This window comes from Coturnix japonica, chromosome 4 (assembly GCF_001577835.2).
Source record: "Coturnix japonica isolate 7356 chromosome 4, Coturnix japonica 2.1, whole genome shotgun sequence".
In the NCBI taxonomy this organism is placed as follows: Eukaryota; Metazoa; Chordata; class Aves; order Galliformes; family Phasianidae; genus Coturnix; species Coturnix japonica.
In genome coordinates, this window is record NC_029519.1 from 71,011,832 (window position 1) to 71,039,704 (window position 27,873).

At 37.8% G+C, this 27,873-nt stretch overlaps 2 protein-coding genes across 5 annotated transcripts in view; one reads left to right on the plus strand and one right to left on the minus strand.

The window, feature by feature from the left end:
* The window catches only part of CLNK (cytokine dependent hematopoietic cell linker), a 34,068-nt gene extending 18,265 nt beyond the window's left edge, over positions 1–15,803 (plus strand). Inside the window, 9 exon segments of the mRNA XM_032444437.1 lie at positions 262–289; positions 2,325–2,343; positions 3,579–3,648; positions 4,628–4,668; positions 6,359–6,492; positions 6,859–6,936; positions 10,074–10,229; positions 14,586–14,711; positions 14,714–15,803. Coding sequence (XP_032300328.1) covers positions 262–289; positions 2,325–2,343; positions 3,579–3,648; positions 4,628–4,668; positions 6,359–6,492; positions 6,859–6,936; positions 10,074–10,229; positions 14,586–14,711; positions 14,714–14,752 — 691 coding nt within the window. The 3' untranslated portion in view covers positions 14,753–15,803.
* A 417-nt stretch (positions 15,804–16,220) lies between these two features.
* ZNF518B (zinc finger protein 518B) lies at positions 16,221–27,625 on the minus strand. 4 transcript variants are annotated; one of them, XM_015862824.2, is made up of 3 exons: positions 26,848–27,171; positions 24,014–24,228; positions 16,221–21,176 (listed from the first exon to the last, which is right to left on the minus strand). In XM_015862824.2, exon 3 carries the CDS (start codon positions 20,977–20,979, stop codon positions 17,725–17,727), a length of 3,255 nt encoding a protein of 1,084 aa, XP_015718310.1. In that variant the 5' UTR covers positions 20,980–21,176; positions 24,014–24,228; positions 26,848–27,171; the 3' UTR covers positions 16,221–17,724. The 4 variants fall into 4 exon arrangements, with proteins under 4 accessions (XP_015718310.1, XP_015718311.1, XP_015718308.1 ...); XM_015862825.2 differs by lacking the exons at positions 24,014–24,228; positions 26,848–27,171 and adding an exon at positions 27,475–27,625; XM_015862822.2 differs by lacking the exons at positions 24,014–24,228; positions 26,848–27,171 and adding an exon at positions 27,460–27,625.
* Positions 27,626–27,873: the final 248 nt, after the last annotated feature.

Consider the following 27,873-nt stretch of genomic DNA (forward strand, 5'->3'; position numbering starts at 1 on the left):
TCCTCTCCAAATACATCCTAAATGGGGCTTTTCTCATTTGCCATAATTAATACTGTGGCTGCTGTTCTTTTTTATGGAAGTCCATAACCTTTTCCTGCAAATAATTTATGTCAAAAAATAACCAGCCTCTGAATTTCTATAGCAGTAATAAAATGCCAAGGGCTGTTAATTTTCAGGAATGATGTAACTAAAGTATTTAAGTCCTCAGTCATTTTTATTTTAGGATAATGCGATTTTTGTACATAATTCTTTCTTTTCCAGGCATCTATCTTTTAGAGACCTGAATGAAGTAAGTAATCATCTTCATATATATTATTACTGCCAAAACCATACATTTTTCAGGGCTGCACATCTTCTGAAGTAGCAGTATTTCAGTCATGACTTAGCCTGGTAGGTAAAAACACTATAATAACCAAATTATTTTTGGTCATAAATATATTTATTCTTTATATATATAGTACTTTCAAAACTGCTATGCTGTGAATGACAGTTAAGATACTGAAGTTCCTTACGGAAATAAAAGCACACACAGTGTTAAGCTACCTTCCCAAGTAGTCAAATAAAAGTGCATCTCATCACTGCCAAATGCTGCAGATGTCTATGAAAGCTGTGCAGAATGGAGAGGCGCTTTTGTGCTCTCAAGGTCAGTAATGCTGGCTCTCATTTCCAGCAGAGGCTGTGAAGGCAGCCCACACCTCTAAGCAGCCTATGGACAGAGGGCAGAAACTGAGAGGCAATGCCATGAACTCACTTAAAGGCATAATACACTTCTTTAACATCCTTTTTGTCTCATTACAAGGGAGAACAGGAAATAAAGGAATCTCTACACCAGCTAAATACAGCCATTTCCTAGCACAGATGCTGTATCGCAAACCTACAAGCTAGTCTAACTTCAAAATGATTTGAATTTTAATTCTTCACAGCCCCAACCAGAGGGTTATCCCAGAACCTCACTCCTCCCATAGTTTGAAACTCCTACACTTTGAGAAGTTATTGAAAACATGCTTTGATTGCAATATTGTAATTCACATTTAATGCCAAACAATATTACCAAGAAAGATAATATCTTAACACAAAAGCTTTGTCATGTACTGGATAATGATTCATTACAGAAACCAAATTAAAAAAAACACTCCCAAGAACAATAAACATCTTACATCTGCAATTAATATTTCTGGCTGGGCACTAAACAGCTGTGCAAATATTGCAGCTCCTAATAAGCACATAGTTTGGCTACATCTTAAGAATAAATACAGTATATCTCATAACACAGAAAAGATAATAAAATTGGATTTGAATGGATCATCTCCCATTCATATTGCTCCTAAGATATGAATAGTTTCAGCATGATCCAGATGAAGTGATGAGATGTGCCCTTGCCAAGTTTGGACACCAAACTGCAGGTCAGTGTGGTTGAGAGAGGAAAACTAGAAGAAAGGAAAAAAATAAATAAATTAAGAGGGTAATTATGAGGGTGCTGGAACAGGTGACCTAGAGAGTCAATGAAAACTATGTCTGCAAGACAGAGCTGGGCAAAGCTCAGAGCCTGACCTCATCAACCATTTTGTGCTTTGAGCAGAAGTTTGGTCTAGAGACTTGCCCAGGTCCATTCCAACCTGAATGGCACAACTAATTTCTAAGTAATGAAAAACATAAATGGGAAGATACATTTTTGGGAAAACTGATGAAGAAACATCTACACAGAGGAAATAATAATAATGAATTATATTCTTGTATGAAAGTAATAATCAAAATAGTTACTATTTCCATGTGAATCAAAATGCTACAGAAATACAGAGAAAATGCACCAAACTCTGGTCTCTAGATACCTATCTGTCATTCATTTCTTTGTAGTGTAATACACAGTATTTAGACTCTCCACACAGTAATTTTGAATGAAGTATCTGCCACGACAGCAAAAGTAATTACACTATCAATTGAGGACTCTGAAAAGAAATGAATTATTTTAATCTTTGGATAGTGTGTCTCCAGTCAATCAAAATCAAACTCTTGATTTCATACAAAAAATTGATGAAGATCCATATCTTCAGTTAAATTGATGTGCAACAGAGATCATGGAATGATGATCACTGCAATAAACCTTGTGTTCATTTATGCCTTCTGAACATTCATTACTCATTGTTGCCAGTGGACTAAGATGAGAATTTAGCCTGATTTTTTGACAAAGTGATCAGGTGTTCATAATTGGATGTTTATGAAATGTTTGTCTATGAATGTCTATGAAAAGATATTTGGGTTTGTTGTGGTAACTTCAAGTTGGCAATTAAAAGAAAAAATATTTACTGTGTTATCATTTTATATAGGTATCTGGAAGAGATAAAGGTTAGTATTTAATCATATAACATTAATTCATTGTCTTTCTTTTGCATTATAAGATCAAAGCATTCTATCATTAAAACTCCATGTGAGGTAATCAGTAAAGGAAAGTGACATAGATAGAATATACAGTCTGGCTCTATATTCAAACTAGTATTAGATATCCCATTGGTACACATCTGCCAAGATATTTAGACTAACATGTACACTTGTGGAAGTTGAGCAGAAAAAGGTATTTAACTCAACATTTGCTACAACTATCTGGACAAGCAGAGCAATGTACTTGTTGCAGGCAAATCAAATTCTTAAGGTCCCAAGGGAAAAAAAAATAATACTAGAAACTTAAAAATATGAGAGAAGGATAACCTGAAAAGTTGAACAACAAAACAACCGGGCACAAATCTAATCTGCCAATACATCTCCTTCCTCTCCAGTCTTGACTCTCTCCTATAATGTGAGACTGAGAATTTTGTAAGAAAGATTTTTAGAGGCTACAAATAAACCAATGGGTGGTGGTTTGGTTTTGTTATAAAATTGTGTTTTAAAAATATGTCAATCCTTTAGATGTACATAAAGCTTTTAAAAGAACACCTTATGTCACTCAGTCTGTATGTACGCATGATGGTCCAGGAAAAAAAAAAATACATATATATATATATGTGTGTGTGTGTGTGTGTGTGTGTGTGTGTGTGTGTGTATATGTATGTGTATGTATGTATATATATACACACACACACACAGATGTATATATATATATATATATAGACAATACCTCAGAGACAGACATAGCCTAACTGTTATGCTGTTTATCTCTCCCTGTCGTTGAGTTCATCTCTGGTAGCTCATTTCATGAATTAAGGCGCAGTTTGCTGATTTTCAGGTAGAAATAGTACTGATTGCATTTGATACATTCATTATCTATCCCACTCTACCAAAGGGATTTATAAACTCTCTGTACATCTGTAGTACAGTATTCTGTTCTTTACCATTATGTTAATTACAAGTGGTACCGGCAAAGCCTGGGATGTTCAGCATCACCATGTAATATTCAGTACTACAGTAAGGTTTCCCACTGAAATAATGACATGAGTGATTTAAATTAAACTAATTGTAGCCTATTTCTCTACTGAACTGCTTCCCTTTATATAGGAATTTGGCTAACTCAATTCTTTTTCACAGTAGTTGAAAGTTACACATGAGAGGAAATAATAAATTCTTACTCATTTTATTAATTGACACAGGTACAGGGAATAAACTTGAATTCATTTTACAAGAACAAAAGTATAAAGCAAAGCATCTTCCTGAAGCCAGGTAAGAATTTCATTGTACTAGAAGCTTCAAGACCTAAAATTTCTGCACCCAGAAAATTATACTTCACTATGTAATAAAAGCAGGATTGTATCACTTCTTGATGCCATGGAGTGACACATTGTTTTTACCTGAAGCAAAAGAGTAACCATCCTTGGAAACTGCTCTCAGGCTATGCTTGAATTTTTATCTTTATTAACATGCTACTGTATTATATTTTTCCCTAAGTTTTCACGAAAGAGTATTAAACTTACCATATGAAATCGCCCTGCCATCTCTAGCCTCAGCATTTTCACTACATTCTATTTTCTGTTTTTATATATCAAGAATATGTGTGGTCTTCTTAAGGCCAATTACTATTCCATAGAAATCTGCCACAATTTTCCTACTTTTCTAATTTACATAAATCCTTTCTAAATATGTTATTCAGTCTAAATCCACTACACCACTCCTAAAGCACTCAATAAAATATAAAAGTATAGGAAATGTGCCTATGATTTAACGCCCTTCTTAAGTAGACAAATACAGTTGAATGATTAAACAGAACCACTCATCTGTCCTTCTTGCTGACAACGGTACTTCTCCAAGATAAAATAATTGCCTGTAGTAAATGTGGCAGTACATAGGACCCCTAGTATTGTACCAGTGGCTCTGTTATGAGTAGTTATCTGACCACTGTAATTCCAAGTTCTAATTAATACTGCCACAGAACATCATAATATAACATGAAACTCTTGCAAAGACTTGTGGGGGTCAAAAAAGAGATGTAGCTTCAAGAAGTAGCTGGAAAAATTAATGGAAGATAAATCAGTCAAATACTGTTAAATACAAAATCACCACCTGAAACCAGGAGTGTCTAAAACATCGATGTGTTGAAGGATTAAAGGGTACTCTGGGGTAGCACAGTCATATATTGCTCTGTGATCTTAAACATTTGCCACTAGGAGATTTTTCTGACATTCCTTTCATTGCTTTCTCCTAGCTTTCAATATATGCAGAGCTCCAAAAACATGTGCAGTTCAGGTAAGAACCAGAGATCACTTTGAAAACTAAACCAGGAATGGACAAATGCTAATCATACTTATAGCGGCACATTAAGCACCAGCTCTATGGGTGAGGGTATCTCTCTGCACTTGGTGTTTTCAGTGCATGCAGTCACAGAATCATGGTAGCTGGAAGGGACTTCTGCAGGTCATTGAGTCCAACCCCCTACTAAAGTAGTTCCCTACAGCAGTGCTCACAGTAAGGCATCCAGGTGGGTCTCCAGAGGATGAACCTCCATAGTCTCTGCGGGCAGCCTACTCCAGTGCTCGATCACTCGTCAGTAAACTTACTCCTTGGGTTAGCATGAAACTTCTCATGTTCCAGTTTCTGCCCATTGCTCTATTTTTGCTTGCCACCGATTAGGATCCGCCCGAATTTCCTTGATTTCCTGCACCTTAGATATTTATCTCAGCCTTTCTTCATATGGAAGATGCCCCAGGCCTTTAATGTTAAGGACATTTTAAGGCAGCTGCTATTGTTTTAATAACTTTGTGTAAGTGAACGCATTGATCTTTTATTTGTGAAAACAGCTTTAGGCATACCACAAATTCTCAGAGGGAGGGACTTGCAGGTAGCATTATGGGTCACTGTATTAGGGCTGAAAATAGATGACTCACTGAGCTGCATAGCACTCTGTGAAGGAACAAGTGGGCTGGGAGCCAGCAGTGATGTCTGTGCCCAGCCCCAGCAGTGGCGTGTCCAGTAACCATGGCAATGTCACTCCCGTCATTGTCCTCGTGCTGTCTGCAATTCCCAGAGCTGGACATGCCCAGGAGTGGTTTCACCACTCCTTTTTATCCTTGAAGCTGATACTTCCACAAACACCCTCAAAAGCAGTGTTAGCTTTTTGCTGTTGTATCATATTGGATCCGTTGTGTGCCAACCTCTCTATCTCATCTCATACTAAAAGCTTTTTTATTCAGCTCCTTTGGCATTCTGTCGTATGGCAGGATATAATGGCTTTTACCCTACAATTCACCTTTTTCTCATGATATGCATCTGCAAAATGCACCCTAACCATACACCTGGAAACTTTTCTAAGGTTGTTTCCTCTGCAGCCTCACCTGCCTCAGTCATTCCAAGCCTTCCCAAATCCCCCCACACTTGGTGCTCCCACTCAGCCTTGCACACTGCCCCAGCTTCCAGGTGATGCTTTACTAAAGGCAGCATTAAATATACAAACTACAGATCACTTGCTTTAGGAAAACATTTTTCATCTGTCTGAACATCCTCAGATGGGTAAAAGCAAAGCAAAATTACATATGAACATGTATATCTCCCATTAATGATGTTATACAATATTTGATATTTTATTAATAATTTATATTGAAATATTTTGTTACACTTGCAGAATTGCTCAGGTTGGAAAAGACCTTAAAGATCAAGTCCAACCACAACCTAACTGTACTACACTAAATGTGTACAATACTAAACTTACGTGTATTAGAACCTGCTATCAATTAAAGTACATCAGAAAACATGTTACATTTCTTGAGGCACTACTCTGATATCATTGCTGCTGCATTGGCCTAAAAGCCATCAGAAAAAAAAAAAAAAGTTCAAAATTACCAAACTGCAAATGCTATTCTATTGTATAAAATCCGTACTGTAAAATTAAGCTCAAATTAAAAGCAATACAATTCTTTTCCTTCTGAATTTACTTTCACAGGGTCCATGGTAAATGCAGAGAGTGTGTCAGTCAAGAGGTCACCGTCTCCCATACACTATACAACATGTGAAAATAAACCGAAACATTCACTTTTAAAAGAGAAAGTGGAATATATTGCCCAACCCACTGAACAGGTAAAGACTACTTTAATTAATGGAGAGAGAGGATCTTCATATAAAAGGATTATCGCTGTTAAATCATGCACACATCTAAGAAACACTGCCTACTGAAAACATTTCTCTAAGAACTAAAATAGCCTGAAATCTGTATGCTTTCAACACCCCTAAAAACAATCCAGCATGAGCTGATAACAATTCAGATGTTTATTTTGAAACCCATTTTCCAAAATGATTTAATGATATGGATGCATTATAATTATCTTAATAAACTGCCATAAAGTTGCTTTAAATGCAGATTAGATATAATATGTTTTTACTGACATTTGCTTCTGCCAGCTGTGGTTCATTTCTATTCTCTGATTATTACGTCTTAAAATTAAGGACTTACACAAATATGAATGGTACGTTGGAGAATACGATCGCCATGAAGCAGAGGCAGCACTGCTGGAGGAGAACACCGTGAGTACAATTTATCTTGAAACTCATGGTTAACACACCAGACATTACTGACAAGGTTAAGGACAGGAGCAAATATTTTTACTTTTTAATATTTTACTTTTTAATTAACTGCTTGTCATAAAAGGATCTACCCATCTTGCTGTTTTGCAGTCATTATTAATTTTCAGCTTTGAAAGGCACAGCCTGGAGGGAGCAGGGTGAGCAGAATGCTCCTGCGGGCATAAGGCAAAGGGCAGAGCGTTTGGCCACTGCAGGAGGGATTTCCTCACTGCCTCACTGTGGGCAACATGGGTGTGATAAAAGTAATTCCATTGGAGCTTATCAATTTTAAAAGATATACAATATGGTCAACAGAAGGTATGAAATCCTTCAGTCTCCTAACCACTTCAGGTACTGAAATCACACTACAGGGCTAAAGCACAGGAGATCCACTTCAGCTCATGAGCTTCCAGTGATCCAAACTACGATAACCGATTTATGCCCTTATTTTTAAGAGAGGCAAATGCAGCATCAGCTGTTGTTTAGGGCTCCTTTAACACCAAACCTCTCAGCTTCAGTCTTAGGCTAGGTGTGCTCACCCAAGGAGCAGGAGGATCAATGGGAGTTAATGGGCAGCAGGGGCTCTTGAAGGAATGGAGCCCCACAAGACATCATGGAGTCTCACACACCCTGGTGCCTACTCTGGTTTTCTGTCAGACCCACATTAGAACCAGCCGCAGAGCAATGCTGAGGACAGCCAGGCCAAGCAACAATAGCACCACATTATTCCAATATTGCAAATCTTCCTGTGGTCATATAACTTTTCACACTGGGTTTCTAGTCCAATATGTTGAGAAAGGGTTTGACAATACATTTGGTGTTTTTGTTGTTTTGTTTTTTTTTTTTAGAATACTTCTGTGCATAATAATTTAAAATATAATGTCAGAGCTCATGTGAAACAGGAGAGGGAAGACAGTTTCTCAACAAGCTTTTCCTTAACAAAACTAATTGCATGCAGAGCAATGACTTGAGTCTTCCCATCAGCCCTAAATTTGATTGCACTGTTCTACGCTGGTCACACTGGAGTTTGGAAAGCAAAGTGTACAGCTGCTCTGCAACTGTGGAGGGTAGCGTAGCTGAGCAGCTACAGAAGCATGCCTTTGGTCACAGCCAAGTATCAGAATAGCTTAGATACAATACCTTGTTTCATAGCTCAGTGCTTTGCACACAGGAGGACTATCACGAGGAACAACAAGAAGTGGAAATTTTTTGGACTTCAGCTTTTTGGACTCCTCCAATCTGCTGGGAATAATACAATGATTTTCATATATTCTGGTCTAGTGACTAGCGACCCTGCACACAGCATGGGCATTGAAACTAGATGATTGTTACGGTCCTTTCCAACCCAGGCTATTCCATGATTCTGATTCTATTCAAAAGTAAAACATATTTTGCAATCTCCTACCCTCAGCTACCTGTGACAACTCTAAAAGCATGCATTTAAGAATTATTTTAACATATTCTAGTAGAAATATATTCTAGCAGGTTTGTTTTTTCAATATTAGAACAGTCTCATTGAAATGCATAAATACATTTTTCCTTCACATTTGTAGTTTTTGTATCTGTATTCAGGCCAGGAAAAAAAAAAAAAGCTTCTAGTCTTACATTCCATAACATGTGAGCTTTAGTACTGATTTCAGCAAGCACAGAATCAGATACACTAAGATTATTAACAGCATTCCTTGATCAATATTATTCTCCTGGTTTTTTTGTTCACTGCATATTCTTAAAATAGCGTTAAGTTCAGTACTGCTGGTGCATTTGGCAGTTCTGGTCAGCAACTCCTGCAGCTCCTACTACAGTGACATTAATTTGTTATTATTCACATAAAATCTAAACTTGGGTAATGCTTGGGTTTCTCTGAAGTTCTTAGCTTGGTTGATTGACATTTTCTTTTACTCTAAGATTCTTACAGTTTAAAATGCAGAACCATATATATGAGTACCCATTCAGTGCAATAAGTAAAAGAAATAGTGATTTTGAAAAGCTGGCACATTTTATTTTCCCTTCCTCTGCTCTTCTACTGCATAAATGAGAAATATTATGTTGGCATAACAGAGTCACCTGCATGAAATAATGTGGGAATATCTTCATTCCATCACTGTTAACATTCTTCTCTGGCCTTTCCACAAAAGAATTAGACAGATCACAGAATTTGAAACATTCTCTGGAAAACATTTAGTTTCATGAGCTCCTCAGGCATATGAGAGGCTTCACCATGCTGAGCGAAATTGCTAAAACCAGTCATGCAAATGTTTACTTACATATTGAACTTCATGACTATGAACAGCCTGCTGGCTGAATCTGCAGGGGTGTCAATTCCCAACACATAAGTAAATGGACAAAGCCATCTTTCAATATTATTTCTGTTCTCACAGTTACATTTCATGGGTATAATTTTATTATGCCATGTCCTTAAAGAAACTCTTTATAATTGAAATTGTTGTAACAATTGTGTCAAAGTTGTATTATGCTTCAAGATTAGCCCAACAGTGTAAATACATATCAGAACAGAGTAAGACTCACTACGACTTAGAACTCTAAGGTCATAACAAGCATTAAGAGTCCATATCCTTGTATCATAAACAGCGGTTCCATCCAAAGAAAATTAAGCACATAAAATCATTCACTGCCTTTGAAAGCAAACAAAACCAATGAATTATAATGCCTTTATTACTCTCTTTCTAGTCACTCAATTAAACTCCTCTCTTTTAAGCAACTTGACTTTTAATATCCCATTTTCATTTTAAGATCATTTACTAGTTAGTATATGATAAAGATTTCAGCTTAGCATTGTACAATACAGTAGCACTGATCAAGTCATGATTCTTCACTATTATCAGTCAAACTCCTGGCTAATTATATACGACTTATGGAAATTATTAACACAGAGCTCTATTACATATGAAGAAAACACTTCGCTAGATTGCTTACCAACAAATTTCACTTAAAAATAGCTTTTCTGTCAACTATACAGTATCACACTGTTACAATTAACTAATTCTGTAAGATTTTAATCCAAACAGCAGTTACAGGCAAATGTGATACTTCTTACCAGAATGTACAGTATAACTGCTACAATAATTTGTGCTACACAGGATGAGACTTTCTTGGTTAGAGATTGTTCAAAGAAATCAAACACCGAACCATACGTTTTGGTTGTCTACTATGGAAGAAGAGTATACAACATCAAAGTACGTTTTCTGGAAGACAGTCAACAGTATGCACTGGGTACAGGGCTCAGAGGAGACGATGTAAGTAAAATCCCTTCCTATGCTTTAGTCTACTGCTTCTGCGCCACACAATACAAGTCCTTAACATCAAAGACAGTTATAAACTTCTCACATAACATCCTTGCTATATTTCATTTAAGTTTGTTTTACAATACCGGCATCTGATCGCATCTGAATGCTTCAAGAAACCTCAAGATAATAATTTAAAATCTAATTTTACATAATATGCTCTAATTCTGATTTAAATCAATGTGAAAATTTCCTAAGTATGATTTTTCTACCTACTCTAACTAATACCTGCAAAGTAATGGGGAAGAATCCTATCCAAGTATTTACCATTTTACCTATCACTGTAGCTCATTTTGTAGTCTGGTATATTTAATATAAGCAGAAATATTAAAACTCCATATATCTGACAGCATGACCAGCTGCTGTTGTTTGTGCATAATCAGATTCTCTAATCATCTGTCACTCATATAACAAACTGTTAAATGAATATAATTTAAAAAGAAATGAAGAAATAGGACAAAAGTAGTCATGGATATTCAGAAACCGTGAAAAAAAATGTAGGAGCGCTATTTTCCCCTCCATTCAGTCTTTCAGGGATGCTAAACTTTCAGTCAACAATTCCTTTACATTAGTAGTGTTCTTTCACATAGATAAAATCAATTGTATTCAGTTATATGACACTAATTCTTGTGTATATGGTTAAGTAACAAATGCTCTACCTGCATGTCTCACACAAGAAAAAAAAACTAACCAGTCATTTTATAAAGACATGATAAAGTTAATAGATTAGTCAGCTGAGCATTAAATTCAGCTGCACAGCAAGCAAAGCAGAACAAGGAACTGCTACAAAAGTTATGTAGATATGTAAACAGACAGATAACCCAATAAGGTGAAGTGGCAAAGCCCATGCAGCTGAATCTTCAGTTACACCATTTGTATACGTGTTAGTACTTATAAAACTCATCCTGCAACCAAACACTACACATCCCCTAGTGGCATGGGGGGAAAAGGAAAGGAAGAGTAAAAGCAAGACAAGCTGAGTGTCAAGATAAAAGTCCTTTAATAAACAAAGAAGCGGAAGAGGGGAAAAAAAAAAAAAATCAACAAAGGAAGTGATGCAAAAGCAATCACCACCTCCCATGGGCGAGCTGAGGAAAAGATGGTTAACCTCCTTAAAGCCCATCAACTCCCTTTTTTATTGCTGAATATGCAATATTCAACACAGCGCAGAATATCCCCTTTGGTTAGCCCAGGTCATGTGCCAGGTTGCATCCTCCATCAGCGCCTTGCTCACCCACTGATCTATTCATTGTGTGGGGGGGGTCGGAGGGGTGGAGTGAGAAACACAAAGCCTCGACGCTATCTACTGGCCAGCAGCAGTTAAAACATCCGTGTTATCCAAAAACACTGCACTACTCTGCTACAAAAGAAATTAACTCCATCCTCACTGGGCATGTCCAGACAAGTCAAAAGCTAACAAAAATCTGAAATCAAAACCTACACAAACTAATCTGATTAATTTAACAGGTCAGAGACTTACAGTTCAACTCTTCATGTTAATCATGGGAGGAATCACAAGCTTTCAGGCATATGAGACACAAGTTAACTAGCAGGTTTATTAAATAAACTTTTTGGTTTAATAATTAATAGTAAACCAAAATATTCACTGCACACAAACGGCTTGGGAAGCAATAGGTTAGAATAAATCGTACTGCTGGTACCATTACTGTGGCACTACTGTAGTGCAGTCTTCTGTAAAATACTGCCTATGGTTCTGAACTAAACCTCCAAGATAATTTTCTTGGGTTTTATTATAAACTAAAGAGACAAAGAGTTTAGCTTTCTGTGATTCTTATGCTGTTCAGTCTTCCTGTAACTGACCAGATGAAAAAGGCTCAGATTAGAAACAAGAGATTTAAGAACCTGAATGAAATTGAAATACTACAGAATAAAGATAAAAACACAATTTGTCATTTGAGCAGACTTGACAATTAAGGGAACTTCAAAATTACATGAACATGAAAACCAACCAGGGGGAAGGGATTTTTACTATGCTAAAAGGAAGCAGAGCACAATCTTACCATCTCAGGAAATACCATAACAAATGACTCTGTTGTTTCATCTTATACACAGAAAGTGCATCTTGAACAGTGGGTCTGAACTGAAACTAAAATTGGAAAGCTGCAATTCGAAAACAAGGATTTGAAGTATACAGTTAATCATAGAATGGCTGGAAGGGGTTGGAAGGGACATTCAGTTCCAACCCTCTGCTGTGGGCAGGGTTGCCAACCACTAAATGAGGCTCCTCAGGGCCCCATCCAACATGGCCACGAACACCTCCAGGGATGGAGCACCCATAGCTTCTCAAGGCAACCTGTGCCAGTGCCTCAGTGCTCTTATAGTGAAGAAGGTTCAGTCTTACGGCTATTCTGCAGCATGTTTAATCTACTTCTACTCACTGAAATTTTGTAGACATTGAATATAAATATTCAAGTTTTTCCCTAACTCTTGATTCTTTGCATACAGGTTATGCTTTGTAGCATGAATATATATATATATATTTATAATATAATTATGATATATATAGTATTATATATATATTTATAAAAAACAATATATATATATTGTTTTTTAAAACACACTGAATTCACCTTCCAGAAGAGCATCACTAGCTCTTAGCCCTTGCTTGTTCTTATAGCCCTTTATAAGGGACCTATAAGGTAGAAAATATCTGATTATCAGACTTTTATCTTAGAAAGTTTTTACTTCTGTGCTAATTTAATGGTTATCAGAAACAATTTACTGAAGTTCCTTGCAGATAAAATAATATCAAGCTAGAATGAATACAAGCAAAGACAAAAACCAATTTTCATTCTGTTAGCATCTTTTACTAGTAATTTAGCCAGATTTCTTACATTGTACTAAACTGGCTTCAGATCAAATCACAAAAAGCTGCGAAGATCAGATCAACAAATGGGACATTTAATATGAAATTTAAGAATTCACATTCAAAATTGTTCTAAACACCATTTACTTGTATTTCTCCACTCCAGCCAGTTTTTGTTTTTCTCTATTAAAGATCCGCAAATAGCTCTAACACTACTGCTCTTCATGTACACAGTTCCTATGAAAGACCTAAACAACTCAAACCTTTGCTCATGTTAAAGACTCTTCATAACCAAAGACAATTACTCTGCAAAACAACCTACCAGAAAGAAAACACATGATTTTTAGCAAAGATGAAAAAAAAAAACTAAAAAAAATCATGAAAAAATTTTAAATTAGCTCATTTTCGTTGAAATAGAATAACTTCCATCAGAAAATACTACAAGAGTAGTTACACCAAATGACAGATTACACCCAATCCTCTTGTTCTAAACTGGGCGGATGAGGTGGAACTGACAGTGATTTCCATGAGACATCATCACACATACAATATGACTGCACATTGAGTAAATTTGATATAACAAGCCATGCATTTCTTCCAAAGCTCTAAAGTACCAGTATACTTACATTTCTGTGTACAGTTGTAGCAATTTGATAACAATGAATCCATAGATTCAAGGTGAATTTTGTAATGGTGAAAGGAAAAAAATCAATCACTTACCTAGAAATTTAAAATTAGAAGTCAAATCTGTTTCACCTGCAAAAGCTTAGAAGGTATACACAGGGAGGTGTACTAGTTAATCTGAGACACAGGGTGATGACTACAACACTGACTGAAAAGTAGATTAGTAGAGGATCGCTAACCATCAGAATGGCAGAATCAAGGATGGACTCTCTCCAGTAGGACAGGTGAGGGCAGGTTTCAGTTCCAGTTTCAGTCAGTTTAATGACCTTGAACAAAGCCTTCATTTTAAGAACAGAATTAAAGGATGTCATTGTTTCCAGTAGAAATGAATACAACTAAAACTGTGCTTTAAAGGGATTTTATACTGACCTAGTAAACTGAGCATTGGGAAAATAAATAAATAAATGAATAAAAATCAAAGGACAGACAAACTAGCAATGTTTCATGTGCTACTGTTATTTCTGACAAGGTAAAATCTTAACGAAAATACCAAGAAATTGTCATTGCACCTGCCACTACAACCTTTCACAAGTGACATTGCATTCCCAGGGTTAGACATTCTCCCTTTTTGCTCCAAGCAGCCTTCTGGTCTTTAATCACACAAAACTCCAGCAATAAATGAGAGTTAAATTCTGCTGCTTTTTGTCTTACGATAGATTGTCTCATTTTAACTTTATTCAAAATACTGCCTATTTCCAACACATTAATTTGCAATTATTTTGATTTTATAGATAAAGATATTTATCACTTAAATTTTTCAACCACTAATTTTTTTTTTTTTCCTTTTTTCCCCACAGAAGTTCAATTCCGTGAAAGATATAATTGACTTCTACAAATACATTCCCATCACACTCATCGATGGAAAGGATAAAACAGGAATCCAGAGAGTACAATGCTACCTTACACATCCATTAAAGCTGCACAAAAGACGTATCCTACCTTAACATCACCAACTTTTGAATAAATATAGATAGTTCTATTATTTAAATGTGTGAAAAGTCAGGTCAACCTTTGAGTGATCAGCTCCCTGTATTATGAAGAATTCTGTATGTTCCACTAAAATCTTCTCTCCAACTTGGATTCTTGCAATATATTTGTATCTGGTAGATGTAACAAAATTGAGGATATAGGTAAAGTACATGTCACTGTATTAACTCACAGAAAAGCATTAAGAGACTGACTCCCGATACTCTGACAGTGGTTGAGCAATTTGCTTATCTTGCATTGTACACAACACAAGATGAAAACCAAATTCAGCCTTGCTTACTTGAATGTCACTGAAGCTCATTCAGTAGCAAAACCTAATAAAAGATTCTGTATAAAAAAATTTATTCTTTCCTTTAAAAATACACATAAAACACTATTTGAGTATTCACTGTTTAACACTTTAATTCTGTGTGTGTATCTGCACAACAAAATTCCCTGCTCAGTAGCCGCTGAAATCAGTGGGCATCAGTCAATGCTCGTAAGTATTGGAGCAAATCACCTTTAATGATAAAAGGACTATTGTTTAACTAACGCATAACCTCTAGCTTAAGCAGCAAGCACTCATATCTCACTTTTGAATGTTCAAGCACACACAGGTCTTACCACGTCCAAGGATACAGATAAAAACCACCAGCATGAACAGTAGAAAAGTTTCAAACTCACCTAAAAATGTTCCAGCGTGTATCAAAGCAGATGAAATGGTGAAGTATTTTTCCAGCAAAAAATGCAGTATTTATTCATACAATTTAAGTTTTGGGAAGTTTTGTTATGAATGTGAAAGGAAAGCTTTAGCACTGTCTATAAGCAACAGTGAGCATCTTTTCTCACTTTGAGTGGGTAACTGGAAGAATCAAAACATTTAAGCCCAGACCATGAAATTCCAACCCAGGTTACGGTGCAGTGCTGTGCAATGGCACAAACTGACTGAACAAATTTGAGCAGTTGGTTGTTGACTTCCCTACAACCTTTTCATTTCCCTACACCGGACAGTAACACAAAAGTTCATTCATTGTATTTACTTCTCTCAAACTGCTGAGACTATTAAACTCAAAGGAAACTATTTTGACACGACACCACCTAATCACTGGGATTCTGCTAAGTTTGGCAGAACTCAAAAAGGAAAAGAGGCATGACATAATCTACTTTCAGACTTTTATAGTCACCACACAATTTAACTTACGAAAGGATTTTACATTAGAAGTATTCTTTTTTCTAATTTAAACCCACAATAAAAAAGAACAGTTTAACAATTTAGACAGCAGACAATGTCAGAGACACACAAAGATTTATAGATGCTCGCCAAAACAGAAAACTTGCTTACTAAAGACACGCATTATTAGTATACTTAAACCACCTACTTTATAATGCCGAACAGCAACATTTTTCCACACACACACACAGAGTACATCTTTCATAAAGAATGTTCTTATTTTGCCAGCAACAACTCTTGAGAAGCAAATTCAAAGCCATTTATTTTGTAGCTTCTACAGAAACAAAATTAATACGGACAGTAACCTGGACTGAAAGAGCTTAACAAAGGAGGGATTTTAACCATATTTTTGTTGTGTTAACAGTTCTAGTATTTATTGTATGTGATATGCCAGAGTTTTAAAATGGAATCTATTTTCAGAATAAAAAAAATGTAAATAGTACTGTCAGGTTTGGCATAAAAGTACATGAAGTGAAAAAACCCTCTAGTGTACCCATCTAAAAAAATATAATTCCATTTGAATACAAAAATGAGAACTGTCCTTTCATTATTACTGACAAAACAGAGAAAAGGAAGTTTGTTCTGTGGAATACGTTAGTCTATGGTACAAATGATACAAAACTTTTCCAATGTTTGATGAAGAAGGTCTCACTTAAAGCACCAAGTCTCTGAACAACTTTAAGAGTATTGCAAAATTATTGGAAAGCAACCTTTTAACTGTTTAGCTTTGTTGTACTTTGAAGTCTTAAAATATTTACATTTCAATACAGATACCATACATACTTTATCAAAACAATGAATTATCCGCCAGAGTATATAGAAAAATATTCCCAGCTTAGTTAAACTGTTTACAAAAATGCACCAACAGTGAAAATGAAGAGCTAGGAACTACCAGTGTTTCAAAACAGTAGTTCCGGTTCAAACTTGCAATACACATCCAGCATTAGAGTTCTGAAGTCTCAGACCACACAAAAAAGTTTCTCTCCCCTCTCAGTCCAAGTTTAACACGTCCTCCAACCAACCCTGCTTGCTCAGCAAAAGCAGTACAAAGGGCTGGCATGGTTGTGCTCTTTTTCTCATTATCTATGCAATACAAGCTAAATAAAAACTAAATACTAGAAAAAAATTAAGTATTTTAGTGCTATTTGACCTAGTGGGATTAACTCTCATCTCACAGATTTCTTACTTACACCCTTGTATTCCTCTAAAGTCGGTGTTTGAATTTAAGTTTTACTTCCTATAGCTTGTGCCTGAATTGCCACTAAAAACGGTGATGTACACTTGCAGCCCATAGAGGATTTGAAGGTGCTGTTTACTACATGTATGCCTAATCTCTGAAACATTATGTTTTAATAAAACAAATTAAACCATGTTAGACAGATATCATAGTCTAGGATTTTATTTGTACAGACCCAGCAGAAACCAGGTACAGCACAGCATCCTAGAACAGATAATGGCAACAAGAAAAATGTTTGCATAGCAAATTCTCTTCAAATTTGTCTTACAGAAGAGATGAAGCTGACCTCCAATAAAAATTTCAAACACAGGAGTGCAAAGTAGTGCTTAGTTCTCAGTATAAGTTTCTCAGTATCTTAATAACTCTGCTCTCCTTTCTGCTTTGCTAACAATAGAGATTCCTTTGCAAAGTAAAGCAGTTTTTCCTAACTTGCTTTCCAAGGAAATTAATGGCACTCATTACAATTAAGATTGAAAACAAACAGACAAAACTAGTCTCTCAATTAATGCTTTGTTACTGGGAGTGAAAGAACATCCCAACCCTTGGTTGCCTCTATCAAGTGCCGCTGTCCATGACTTATCCATTCTTCTTGGTCTGCATATACTCTTCCACAAAACCAGCACTTAAACATACACTTTAGTGCTTCAGCTGGTGAGGCTTCCACCACCTGGTAGTTGTTTTTATGCGTTTTTTTCAGTTTCATTTTTAGCATACTCTGCTTTTTTCCTTGGCTTCCTGTCTCAGCATTCTGAAGAGTAAGACGCTTTCGGTAACGTTTGACACCAAGACAACTACTTGTCCTTTCTGACAGAACCACTTTCAGGACATGACCTTTATACTTGTTGATAGTCTTCATTACATTGATTATCTCAGGCGTGTCGACATCAGGATGGTTTAGTACCACAACTGGCTGGTTACGACGAGGGCACTTAATCAACTGATTCATTCTCAGAGGGACAAGCCGAAGACGTCTTGCTGTCAACAGATATGACATGTCAGAACCTGAACTGGTTTCTGACTGTGTTCTTGTTTTTCTTTTTGGAAGTTCCCTGAAACCTGTTTGTTTTACCTTATTTTTGGGTCCTTGTTGACTTTTTGAATAGGGTTTGCTTTGCTTGCTAATGTAACCATTTTTCTGATATGGTACAACAGTTTGCTTGCTACTAGTCTTAGCATTCATCTCTCGCTTTGGTCTTTGCCTGAGTGATATATTTCGGGACTGAGTATTTGGATCACTCTGATTAGGCAAACATGGCAAATTACTGCTAAGTTTCTCAGAAACACTGACAGGAACTGGACGAGGCAGAAGCATCTCATTGCAGTATGAAGAAGGAGCTGACGCTTCACTCATCTTTTCCATTCCTCTAGAGTTCTGACTGCTAGCAGCATTGAGCACTCTCAGCACTGTCCCTTTGGGGATAAACACTGGAGAAGCAACATTGGAATTTTTAGACAGCCTGCTTTTAGATGTTCTTGCAAATGTAAGTAGCTGCTCATTACTTTGTTCCTCACTACCCATTACATTATTTCCACCATGCACTTGAGGGAAAGACATAGCTTGCTCCAATTCAGAGGCAGAAGCAGCTCTCACACAGCTTGCCGAATTTTCCTGAGAGAAATGCATTTTTTTACTAGAAGCTTGGCATCTCAAAGGCATAGATTTCATGTTAGATTCAGCAGCAGACATGAGCTGAGCAATTTTTCTACACAGCAGCGTTGTTGACTTTTTATTGCGAGCTGTATCATCCCATTTGATGCCCTCTGGAACATTTTCAGCCCCAGAGCTAAGAGAAAATACAGATGAAATAACAGGTCCCTCAAAAGGCTTGTTTTTATTCTCCATTTTCTGTAGTTCTAGTGATTCCAGAAGAAGATTATTTTGTTGACTTACAGTCTCAGCTTTCTTTACTTTGCTAAAGCTAAAAGTCATGTCCTCCCAAGGTGAGGCTTTAGTAACATGAAAGTTTTTTTCTGCTTCAGAACACGCAACAGATTTTCTATCAAAACCCTTAGCAGCTAAATGTGTTTCTGCAGAGTTGACTATCGGACTCCTACATTCTTTGTCATCCCTCTTTAGCGGAAACATATCTTTTTGTTTAAGGACAGCAGAAGAGTAGAAATTTTTGCTCTCCCGAGTAGCCTTTACTGAATTGTTCCTGGAACTTTTATCTTCAGAAACAGTGGCATACTTTGGACAAGATGTATCTACACCTTCTTCATAACAATACAAATCATAACGTAACTTATTTTTTACATCCACTCCCCTCTTGGGTGATTTAAGATCACATTTTTTTTCAGTACTATTAGTCACCAAAGACTGAGAACAAAGTTCTATAACACCTGAATGAACATCAATACCTTTCACCAAATGAAGGCATAATTTTGACGAGTCTTCTTTCTGTACTGATGCAGAGTTGCAGTCTGAGTACTGAGAATCAGATGAATAAAGGCATTCAGAATTCTTGTCATAATTACTATCTAAATTAAGCTGGTTACTAATACTGGATAACTTGTCTACATTCACTTCCATGGTTAGTAACTCATTTGAAGATAAATATGTTTTTTTTCCTTCTGCAGTTCGCTCTGTACCTTGATTCTCAAGTCCCAATTCAGCACGGTTCACAGGCCTGCAAGCTGCTTCTTTCATAGGAATTAGTTTAAGAACCAGCTGTTGAGCTCCGTTCACTATTTTAATTTCTACTATCTGAGCTAAACAGTTAGAAGGAACTACAAGTTCAGATGGTGCAATTACAGTTAAAGGCATTCCAGGTTGTAAAGGCTCCATTTTTGGAGAATAAACCTCAACTTCCACACTCTGATTCTCACACATGCTTATTTCAGATGGCTCCAATACTGTTTCATTCTGGATTAATGCTGCATTGATGCTGCGTTCTATATCGTGAGGTGAAGAGACTATTTTAGTTGCTTTGTCTAGAATCTCACAAGTGATACTCGAAGATGAATTTGAAAGTTCATTCTGAAAAGCAATTTCTTCATATTTCTGCTTTTCAAATAAAGTGCTTTGACTTGGCAAGCCAGACTTCTTTTGCTGACGTTTTAGGCCAGTATTTGACAGCTGTTTTTTGGGCGCTTCATGCACTCTTCTTGTATGTTTCACTATATAGTCATTCCTAACAGCACCATATTCACAGTATTCACACTGATACGGAAAAATTCCAGTGTGCTTCACCAAATGTCTCTGGAATCCACCTTTGGTGTAGGATATATTATTACAATAGGAACAAATAAATTTAATTTCTTCATGTTGACGTACATGCTTTTTATACTGCAAAGGATCCTTTGTTGAAAATCTACATTTATCACAGTAGTATTTACCGGGCAAAAAGTTTTTAACTTTAAATGCTTTCTGTTTTTTTCTTGGATAAGTTTTCTCATGTTTTTCACAGTCTACAGCATTGGCACCTTCAGGGACAAAATGGAAAACAGGCGGTGTGATATGACTGCACATCTTGCAGATGAAGTTTTTGTCTTCAGTCCACCCAAGTTTCTTATGCTTTTCTAAATCTTGCTTTGAAACTTTCTGAATATTTCTGCATTTCATACAGCTTATCAGTGACAGCTTATTATTCTCAGCCTCAGTCCCTTGGTAACAGTAGTTCTGATCATCATCACCATTTGATGGATTTGTTTTATCTTCAAACGATTGCTTTGGGGATGTAGTTAAGGAATTATTTTTATCATTGACTTGGCCAGGGTACAATCTTGGTAGAATTTCCCTCATTTTTTTCAGCTGCATTTCAGAAGATGCAAATCTGCACCAGCTTCATCAAACAGCAGCAACAGAATGTTTTCCTGAAGTTAGTCTGGTGTATGTGTGGCTTCTCAGTTACTCATTTAGTCCACCAATCCACAAAATATCCTTTTTGGAAGAAATGGTGATCAAGCACTCGCATCCATATTATACTCCGCGTTTTATTCAATCAACTTGCTGCACTAAAGAATAGAGAACAGAAGAAAGTCAGTTATGGTTTACTAATCATTGAACTAGTCAACTACTAGCAAACTACAGCCAAATGACAGCATGCAAATCTGTTAATATATTAAGTTGGTTCTACTGTGCACAAAGAATCGTTAACCCTAAGCAAAACATAATCAGTTAAATAATACTTTAGTATTTGCTCATATTCAGCATTCATAAATTTACTCATATTCAGCATTCATAAATTCAGCATTCATAAATTTACTGCCCCGGTGGCGCAGTGGTAGCAATGCCGCATTGCAACACCGGAGCCCGGGTGTTCAACTCCCCCTGTGGCGCAAGTGGTAGAAGTGCCGCTCTGCAGCACAAAGGCTCGAATCCCGGGGGTTGGACTCGATGATCTCTAAGGTCCCTTCCAACCCGCACGAGACTATTACTATTACAAGATGATCGGATGTTTATCAAAACCTGCAGAGCATATGCTATTTCTTCCATGTCATAAGAACTTGACATTTAAGAAGATGTATTTAAGCCTAGCAAGGACACTTGACAACAGAACTCAGCAATGGAATTTGCTTTCAGTTCTATATACAGTCAAAGACAGTTCTCATATGAGATCACACAGCAGCATCTAAGTACTACAGCAATACCAGACTAAGAACTTCAAACTACAAAACACCTTTACAATGCTTGAAAATGAGTAAGCATCTGATCCAAAAATATACTGGCAATATAGAAAAGGTATTATAAAACATTACAGGTACCACCCATTTGTGAATCCCAGGAGGTCACTAAAGTGACCACAAGGGTTACTAGAAACAGACAACTATAACATTGTTTTTAAAATAAAGGATTTTTAAGTTAACATAAAAATTCTTCAAGTACGGGTAGAAATACTTTAGAAAAGAACAATAACAATGTTTCAGCTCCAGTCTTGCTAATACATAATCATATGCATTTTCTACTTCACCTATTCTCAATATAACAAGTTACAACAACATGATTAAGTTAAAACAATCAGCAGCTGCAAAAAGTAATTACTTTCACTATTAATAACACAGTACAATCACTTCTACATACGTCAACAAGCATATAAATAATTCACTCCAACCTGATAATAAAAAATGTGTCCATCAAATAAAACAAGCAAAGGAACAGAAGGCAGAGGTAAAACAGTAATATCAGTATAAAGCCACTGTTAACCTCCAAGCATGTTTGGCCCCAAAGCTTCTAGAACTTACTGTCTCTTTTCTATACTTAACATGAACCAGATCTCTGCTTCAAAAGCCTTTGCCAGAACTATAAGCCCACTGACACTTGGAGAACAGAAAAATGAAATATGCTTTTGAGACATAAATAAGATAAAATCCAAAGCTAACAACAAAAACTACTCAGTTCAATACCTTTCTTATTCAAACCTTCAGACTTACTGACATACCGTTACACAAATTTGTTGCATATTAATACCCCTTACAAAAGATGGGCATTTCTGCTCCTGGAATCTAACTCCTCACTCTCCACATCTATTTGGGGACAGACTTGATTTGGTTTCCAAAGACCTCTCACAAAGCTGAGATCACATAGTAGCATCCCATTACCATAATACTAACAGAATGAGAACATTATACTGTAGAACATATTCTAAGTGCCAGAAAATAAGTAAGCATCTGATCCTATAAGTTTTTCTTACATCTATCTGTGCCCTATCTGCTAATATTCCTAACTGCTATGAGAATGGTGCGCCCTAGAGATGGGACTCTACAAGAAGCAAGTATATTGAAGTAATCTCAAACAACATTAAGAAGTTGGAAAACTGGTTAAAGACAAGACAGTTCTATTTTCAGTCTCTAGCATACGAATGGCTGCAAAGCTGTAAAACTCATCAGTAGCTCCTGGGACTGCATGAAGAGTAAAATAAATAATTCTGATCATCTTGGAAGGACTGCTCTCCTCACCTGCAAATACCACTTTTAAAACTTCAGATGAATCTTGCTCGTATAAAAGACTGATGGCAGGTCTATGTTCAGGAGATCCATTGCTTTAGTTCAAGAGCAAGATGCTATGAGCTCTTGGTAAGCTTTAGTGTTGTGTCCAGACCAAGAACACTTCAAAAAATTTTTACAGCTTTAAAAAGAAATTAAAATTGTTTTGAGGAAGGATCAGTGAAATTAGATTGTCTTTGGGTTTTTTTTGCTCTTCTTACTCATTTTGAAACTACTACTTACTTCAACTGACCAATAGATAAGCATAGATCACTTTATGCTACAGACGTAACAAAAAAAAAGTGTTGTTTTTTTTTTTAATTAACACTGTAAATTTCACCTTGCAAGACGACATGAGAAAAGATCCATTACCATTTAAAAACAAGAAAGTAACAGAAATTATCAAACACTTGACAAATGCTTCAACTGACTGTGCAGATCTGGATTGCCCAGCCTATGAGAGGACTAAAAGAATTGAACAGAGGTAATTCAAAGAACAAGCTTGTAATCTTTCAAACCTTTCCTAACCCAAATACCTCGACATTTAGGGACAAAAGCAAATGAGCGTAACACTAAACTTAAGCTTTCATTTAGATCCATGAAAAATGCTATATTGTAATACTGTTCTAATGCAGTTGTTAGAAAGCAGGTTTTCAATGCTGAGTACTGCAAATGCATTTCAGATGTGCGGTGGGTTAAACCCAACCAGTATCCAAACAGCTGCTTGCTCACTTCCCACCCCTCCCTGCGCAGGAAGGAGGGCGAACTTGTGGACAAAAGCAAGAAAACTCATGGGTCAAGACAAAGACATTCAATAAAGGAAAGAGGCTGGGGGTTGGGAAGGCAGTGATGTAATGAAAATCACTCACAATCTCCCACAGGCAGATCGATGCCCAGCCAGTCTACAACCACCTTGGAAGCCAAATCCCCTCTCCTCTCCTTTATCCTTTATTTCTAGTTGTTCCTGCAGAGCATGACGTTGTATCGTATGGACCGCCCCTCTGACCGATCTGAGCCAGCTGTCTCAGCACTGTGCCTTCCCAGTCCTTCGCTCACTCCTAACTTACTGTGAGGTGGGGGAGGGCTGCAAGGAGAAAAAGGGCAAGCCTTAATGTTATGCAAACGCTGTTCAACAACTGCCAAAACAGTGGTATATTATCAGTGTTGTTTTAGCCACAACTTCAAACACACTGCTCTGAAAAACTTTAACTTCATCTCAACCAGACCCAGCACAAGGTAAAGAAGAACAGAATAACCAGCTGCTGCTGAAATGACATCCACTGTTGTCTCCCCAGTTTTGCCCAACCTATTTTTTCTTATTAACTATTCAGTACTCGGGAGAGCCTGGAGGCAAAGCATTCAGTTTCACTGTTGTTTTGGCTAAACCGAAGTATATTGTAAAATGTCTTTTACTAAACTGAAATAAATTTGCCTTTTTTTTTTTTTACTAGACTGAAATTTATTTGCTTTTTCTGGTTACTTCAGAGAAACAAAACCAACAACATACACACAGAAAGGTATTGTAATAATCCAACATCCAGCCACTTCATATCAGCAAGAATGGTTGAGGGGGAGAGGCCTGAGGACTACCCCGAAGAATGTGTGAGGTAATTAAAAGTATTAGCACAGACACGCTCCAGAAGATTTAATGAAATGATATGTACTGTATTCTTCAAGTTACAACCAAATCCAGGGCACGCACACCAAACCAAAGATAGCAGTGAAATAAGATTTGAAAGTCCACAAGGATTCTGAATTGCTACTGCAGGAATGGGACAGATGAAGAACAAAGCAAAAGATACTAGAAGTGTCAAAAATTCCAATCACTGCCTCTACAACAATGGATTTGGAAAAATGACTGTATGAAAATGCCTCAAAATACCTTAATTTTATTTTTTTATTGGGGGTGAAGACAATCGAAAGAAAATAAATCAAACTTTCTTATTCACTCCCACCAAGCAGTTGTTCAAAGCATACACTGCTATCAACAAAATGGATGCGACAAGCAACGTGCTTTTATCACATGTGATCAAATTTCATCAGCAAAGCATAAACTTCTCATATCCTAAGCCTGCACTCAACGATCAAGGCCTGCCTTGGTACTGAAAAGCCATGCAAGTCATTTTATTTAATTTTTTTTTTATAGAAAGATTTATAAAGAATTGGAAGGCACTGTGCAACACTGTATCAAGAAGACAGTGTGTGTAAAATGTGAATCTCTATGGAAGAACTAAAATCGCCATCAAAGCCTATCTCATCTGCATTGCGCAGTTGTATACTATGCCATATGCAGCCCATTCAGCATCGGTTGGCTGTCTCTGTTACGCAGTTAACTGTCCTGCTGACCCAACCATGTCATAATCAGTCACAGCCTTAGGCCTAATGGCTAGGAAAACTCCAAAGTGCTTGACTCATGTATTACACATTACACTAACCAAAATAACTGAGTTTGTATTAAAATACAGTTAAATACACCAAGTATATTAATTTGTAATCCTTCTTCAGGAAAAAACATGCATTTTGTTTCACAATGACAGCTAATCACACACGGCGCCTTTTGTATCTGAAACTCACATGAAGCTTTTCCATCAAAATGAATAAGGCGTGTCAATGTAGGGAGTGGAGAAGAGCAAACACCATGTACCAGGTTTTTAGAGCTCACGTTTATTACAAAAGATACAGTTATTTCACTGTTCATAAAAAATAATTACATTCAGAACTTTTAATATACTTACAGCACGAAGTTATGCACAATATTGATTAAAAATAACTCTTTACCTAATGTGCAGGCAAAAAAAAAAGTCTAATTAACATTGCAAGCATCTGTAGAAGGCAAGTGCATATTAAATGCATTATGCAGTACTCTACTGAAACCGAGGTCTGCTTTTCTAAGGCTCTGGGCCAGAAAGGCCTAACTGTATCTGACATATAAAAGACTCCGGCATATAATCCAATTGCTTGATGGTCTTACTGCAGTACAGCAAGCAAAGCACCCTGATGTATAATCACTGTATCAGGAGTATCAGATGTAATATACAATCAACCTATAAATTTATGCTGCACATTCCCCCGTTTCAAAGAATTCACAGCCATTTCTTTAAAAATCTTTCTGTATATCCCAAGGATTGAGTTGCATTTGCATTGCCTCGCTCCAAGCTTTAAGGCCTGTAAGCAACAAAGCAAGGAAACATGGCACCACAGATAATAACAGAGGAAGGGCTAAAGAGCTCCATGAAAGCACATATTCCTCCATGCCCAGTCTTCCAAACACTAATGGAGATAGGAAAAATCATCTCCGTGTTTAATTCCTGATCAAATTGGCCACTTACATAAGGATCTGCAGGAAAAAGGGCCTTGACCACAGCCTTGCATTGTAGTAACAATGCAGAATAGAACACTAGCAATCCCTATGGAATACCACTAGTCTTCTTAAGAAAAACCAGACTTATTTGTATTAAAAGCGTGCATCGAGGCACTTAGACTACCTCCATGCTAACACAGATTTATTTTTTAAAAAGAATTTAAGCCCTTTTATACACAAAAATTGCCCTAAGTGACCAATGCCATACGTTTTTATGCTAAGATTCTCCAGCAACAAAACTAAACACAGGATTTAACCAAGAGAATCTTCCATCCGAATAGTATAAAGCATTAAACGTACACACCCACAGCACAGAAAGCCGTTCTGCTCAGTAACACTAACCCGAAAGCTGTTCTTCTCCAGGACGAGCAGCCAGGACTCCAATCCTACACAACAGCCTTGCACTCCAGCCGCCTCCACCGCAGCCTCATGGCGCCCGCGAGCCGGCAGCATCCGCCACACAACGCCAAAAAAAATAATCCCATTTTTTTGGGGCAGTTCGCCCACCCACGCGGCAGCGCTGCCGACCCTTAAAGGACGCGGGGCCGGCCCAGCTCAGCGTGTATCTCCACGAAGCGATGTTAAACAGCTGCCCAGCGGGGCGGCGCGCAGCTCGGCGGATCCCTCCGCACTCCGCGCAGACGTTCGCCCGGCGGGGAGGCGGCTCCGCCCGCGTTCCGGCGCAGTGCCGGCTGCGGCCAGCAGGGGGCAGCGCTGAGCAACGCCACGGCCCACGCTCGCCGCGGGGAGCCCCGGTTAGTCCCGCTGCCGGCAGGCGGGACGGCGGCTCGGTTCGCTCGGTGGGCTGGGGGAGCGTTACCTGGCTCGGAGAACGAGACAAGCGCTGTCCCACAAAGTGACGCCGGGAAGACCCGGCCACGCACCCCTTGTCTCCAGCCGCACTCTCACCTCCCTCTCCCCCTACTCTTGGCCGCACATCCCTGCGCTACTTACCCCGCAAGGACTCACCCACGCCCCCCGTCTCTGCCGCAACCTCGGCGGTGCTCAGCACCAGGCGGCGGAACTGACCTCAGCGCCGGCCGGGCGCCCATTGGTCAGCGCTGCGCTGCCGCTCCCGCCGTGTAGAGCTCTACAGCTGCCATCTACGAGAGGTGGCGGTGGCGCAGGCGCGTTGTGCGCCCCGGTCCGGCGTGGTGGGGACCCCCGTGGGGAGATAGCGGCACTGCGAGGTGTGATTGATAGCAAAGCAGCCCAAGGGCGGTGTTGGGCTCAGTAGGGTCCTTCTAAAACCACAACAGTATCTATTTACTGTGCTTAAACACGGGATCCAGAGTCCTTTCAGCTTTCTTCCTTAGATATATGTGGTTTGCTCTGAGGTTGGAAAGGCAATTGCCTGTAGCAAAAGCA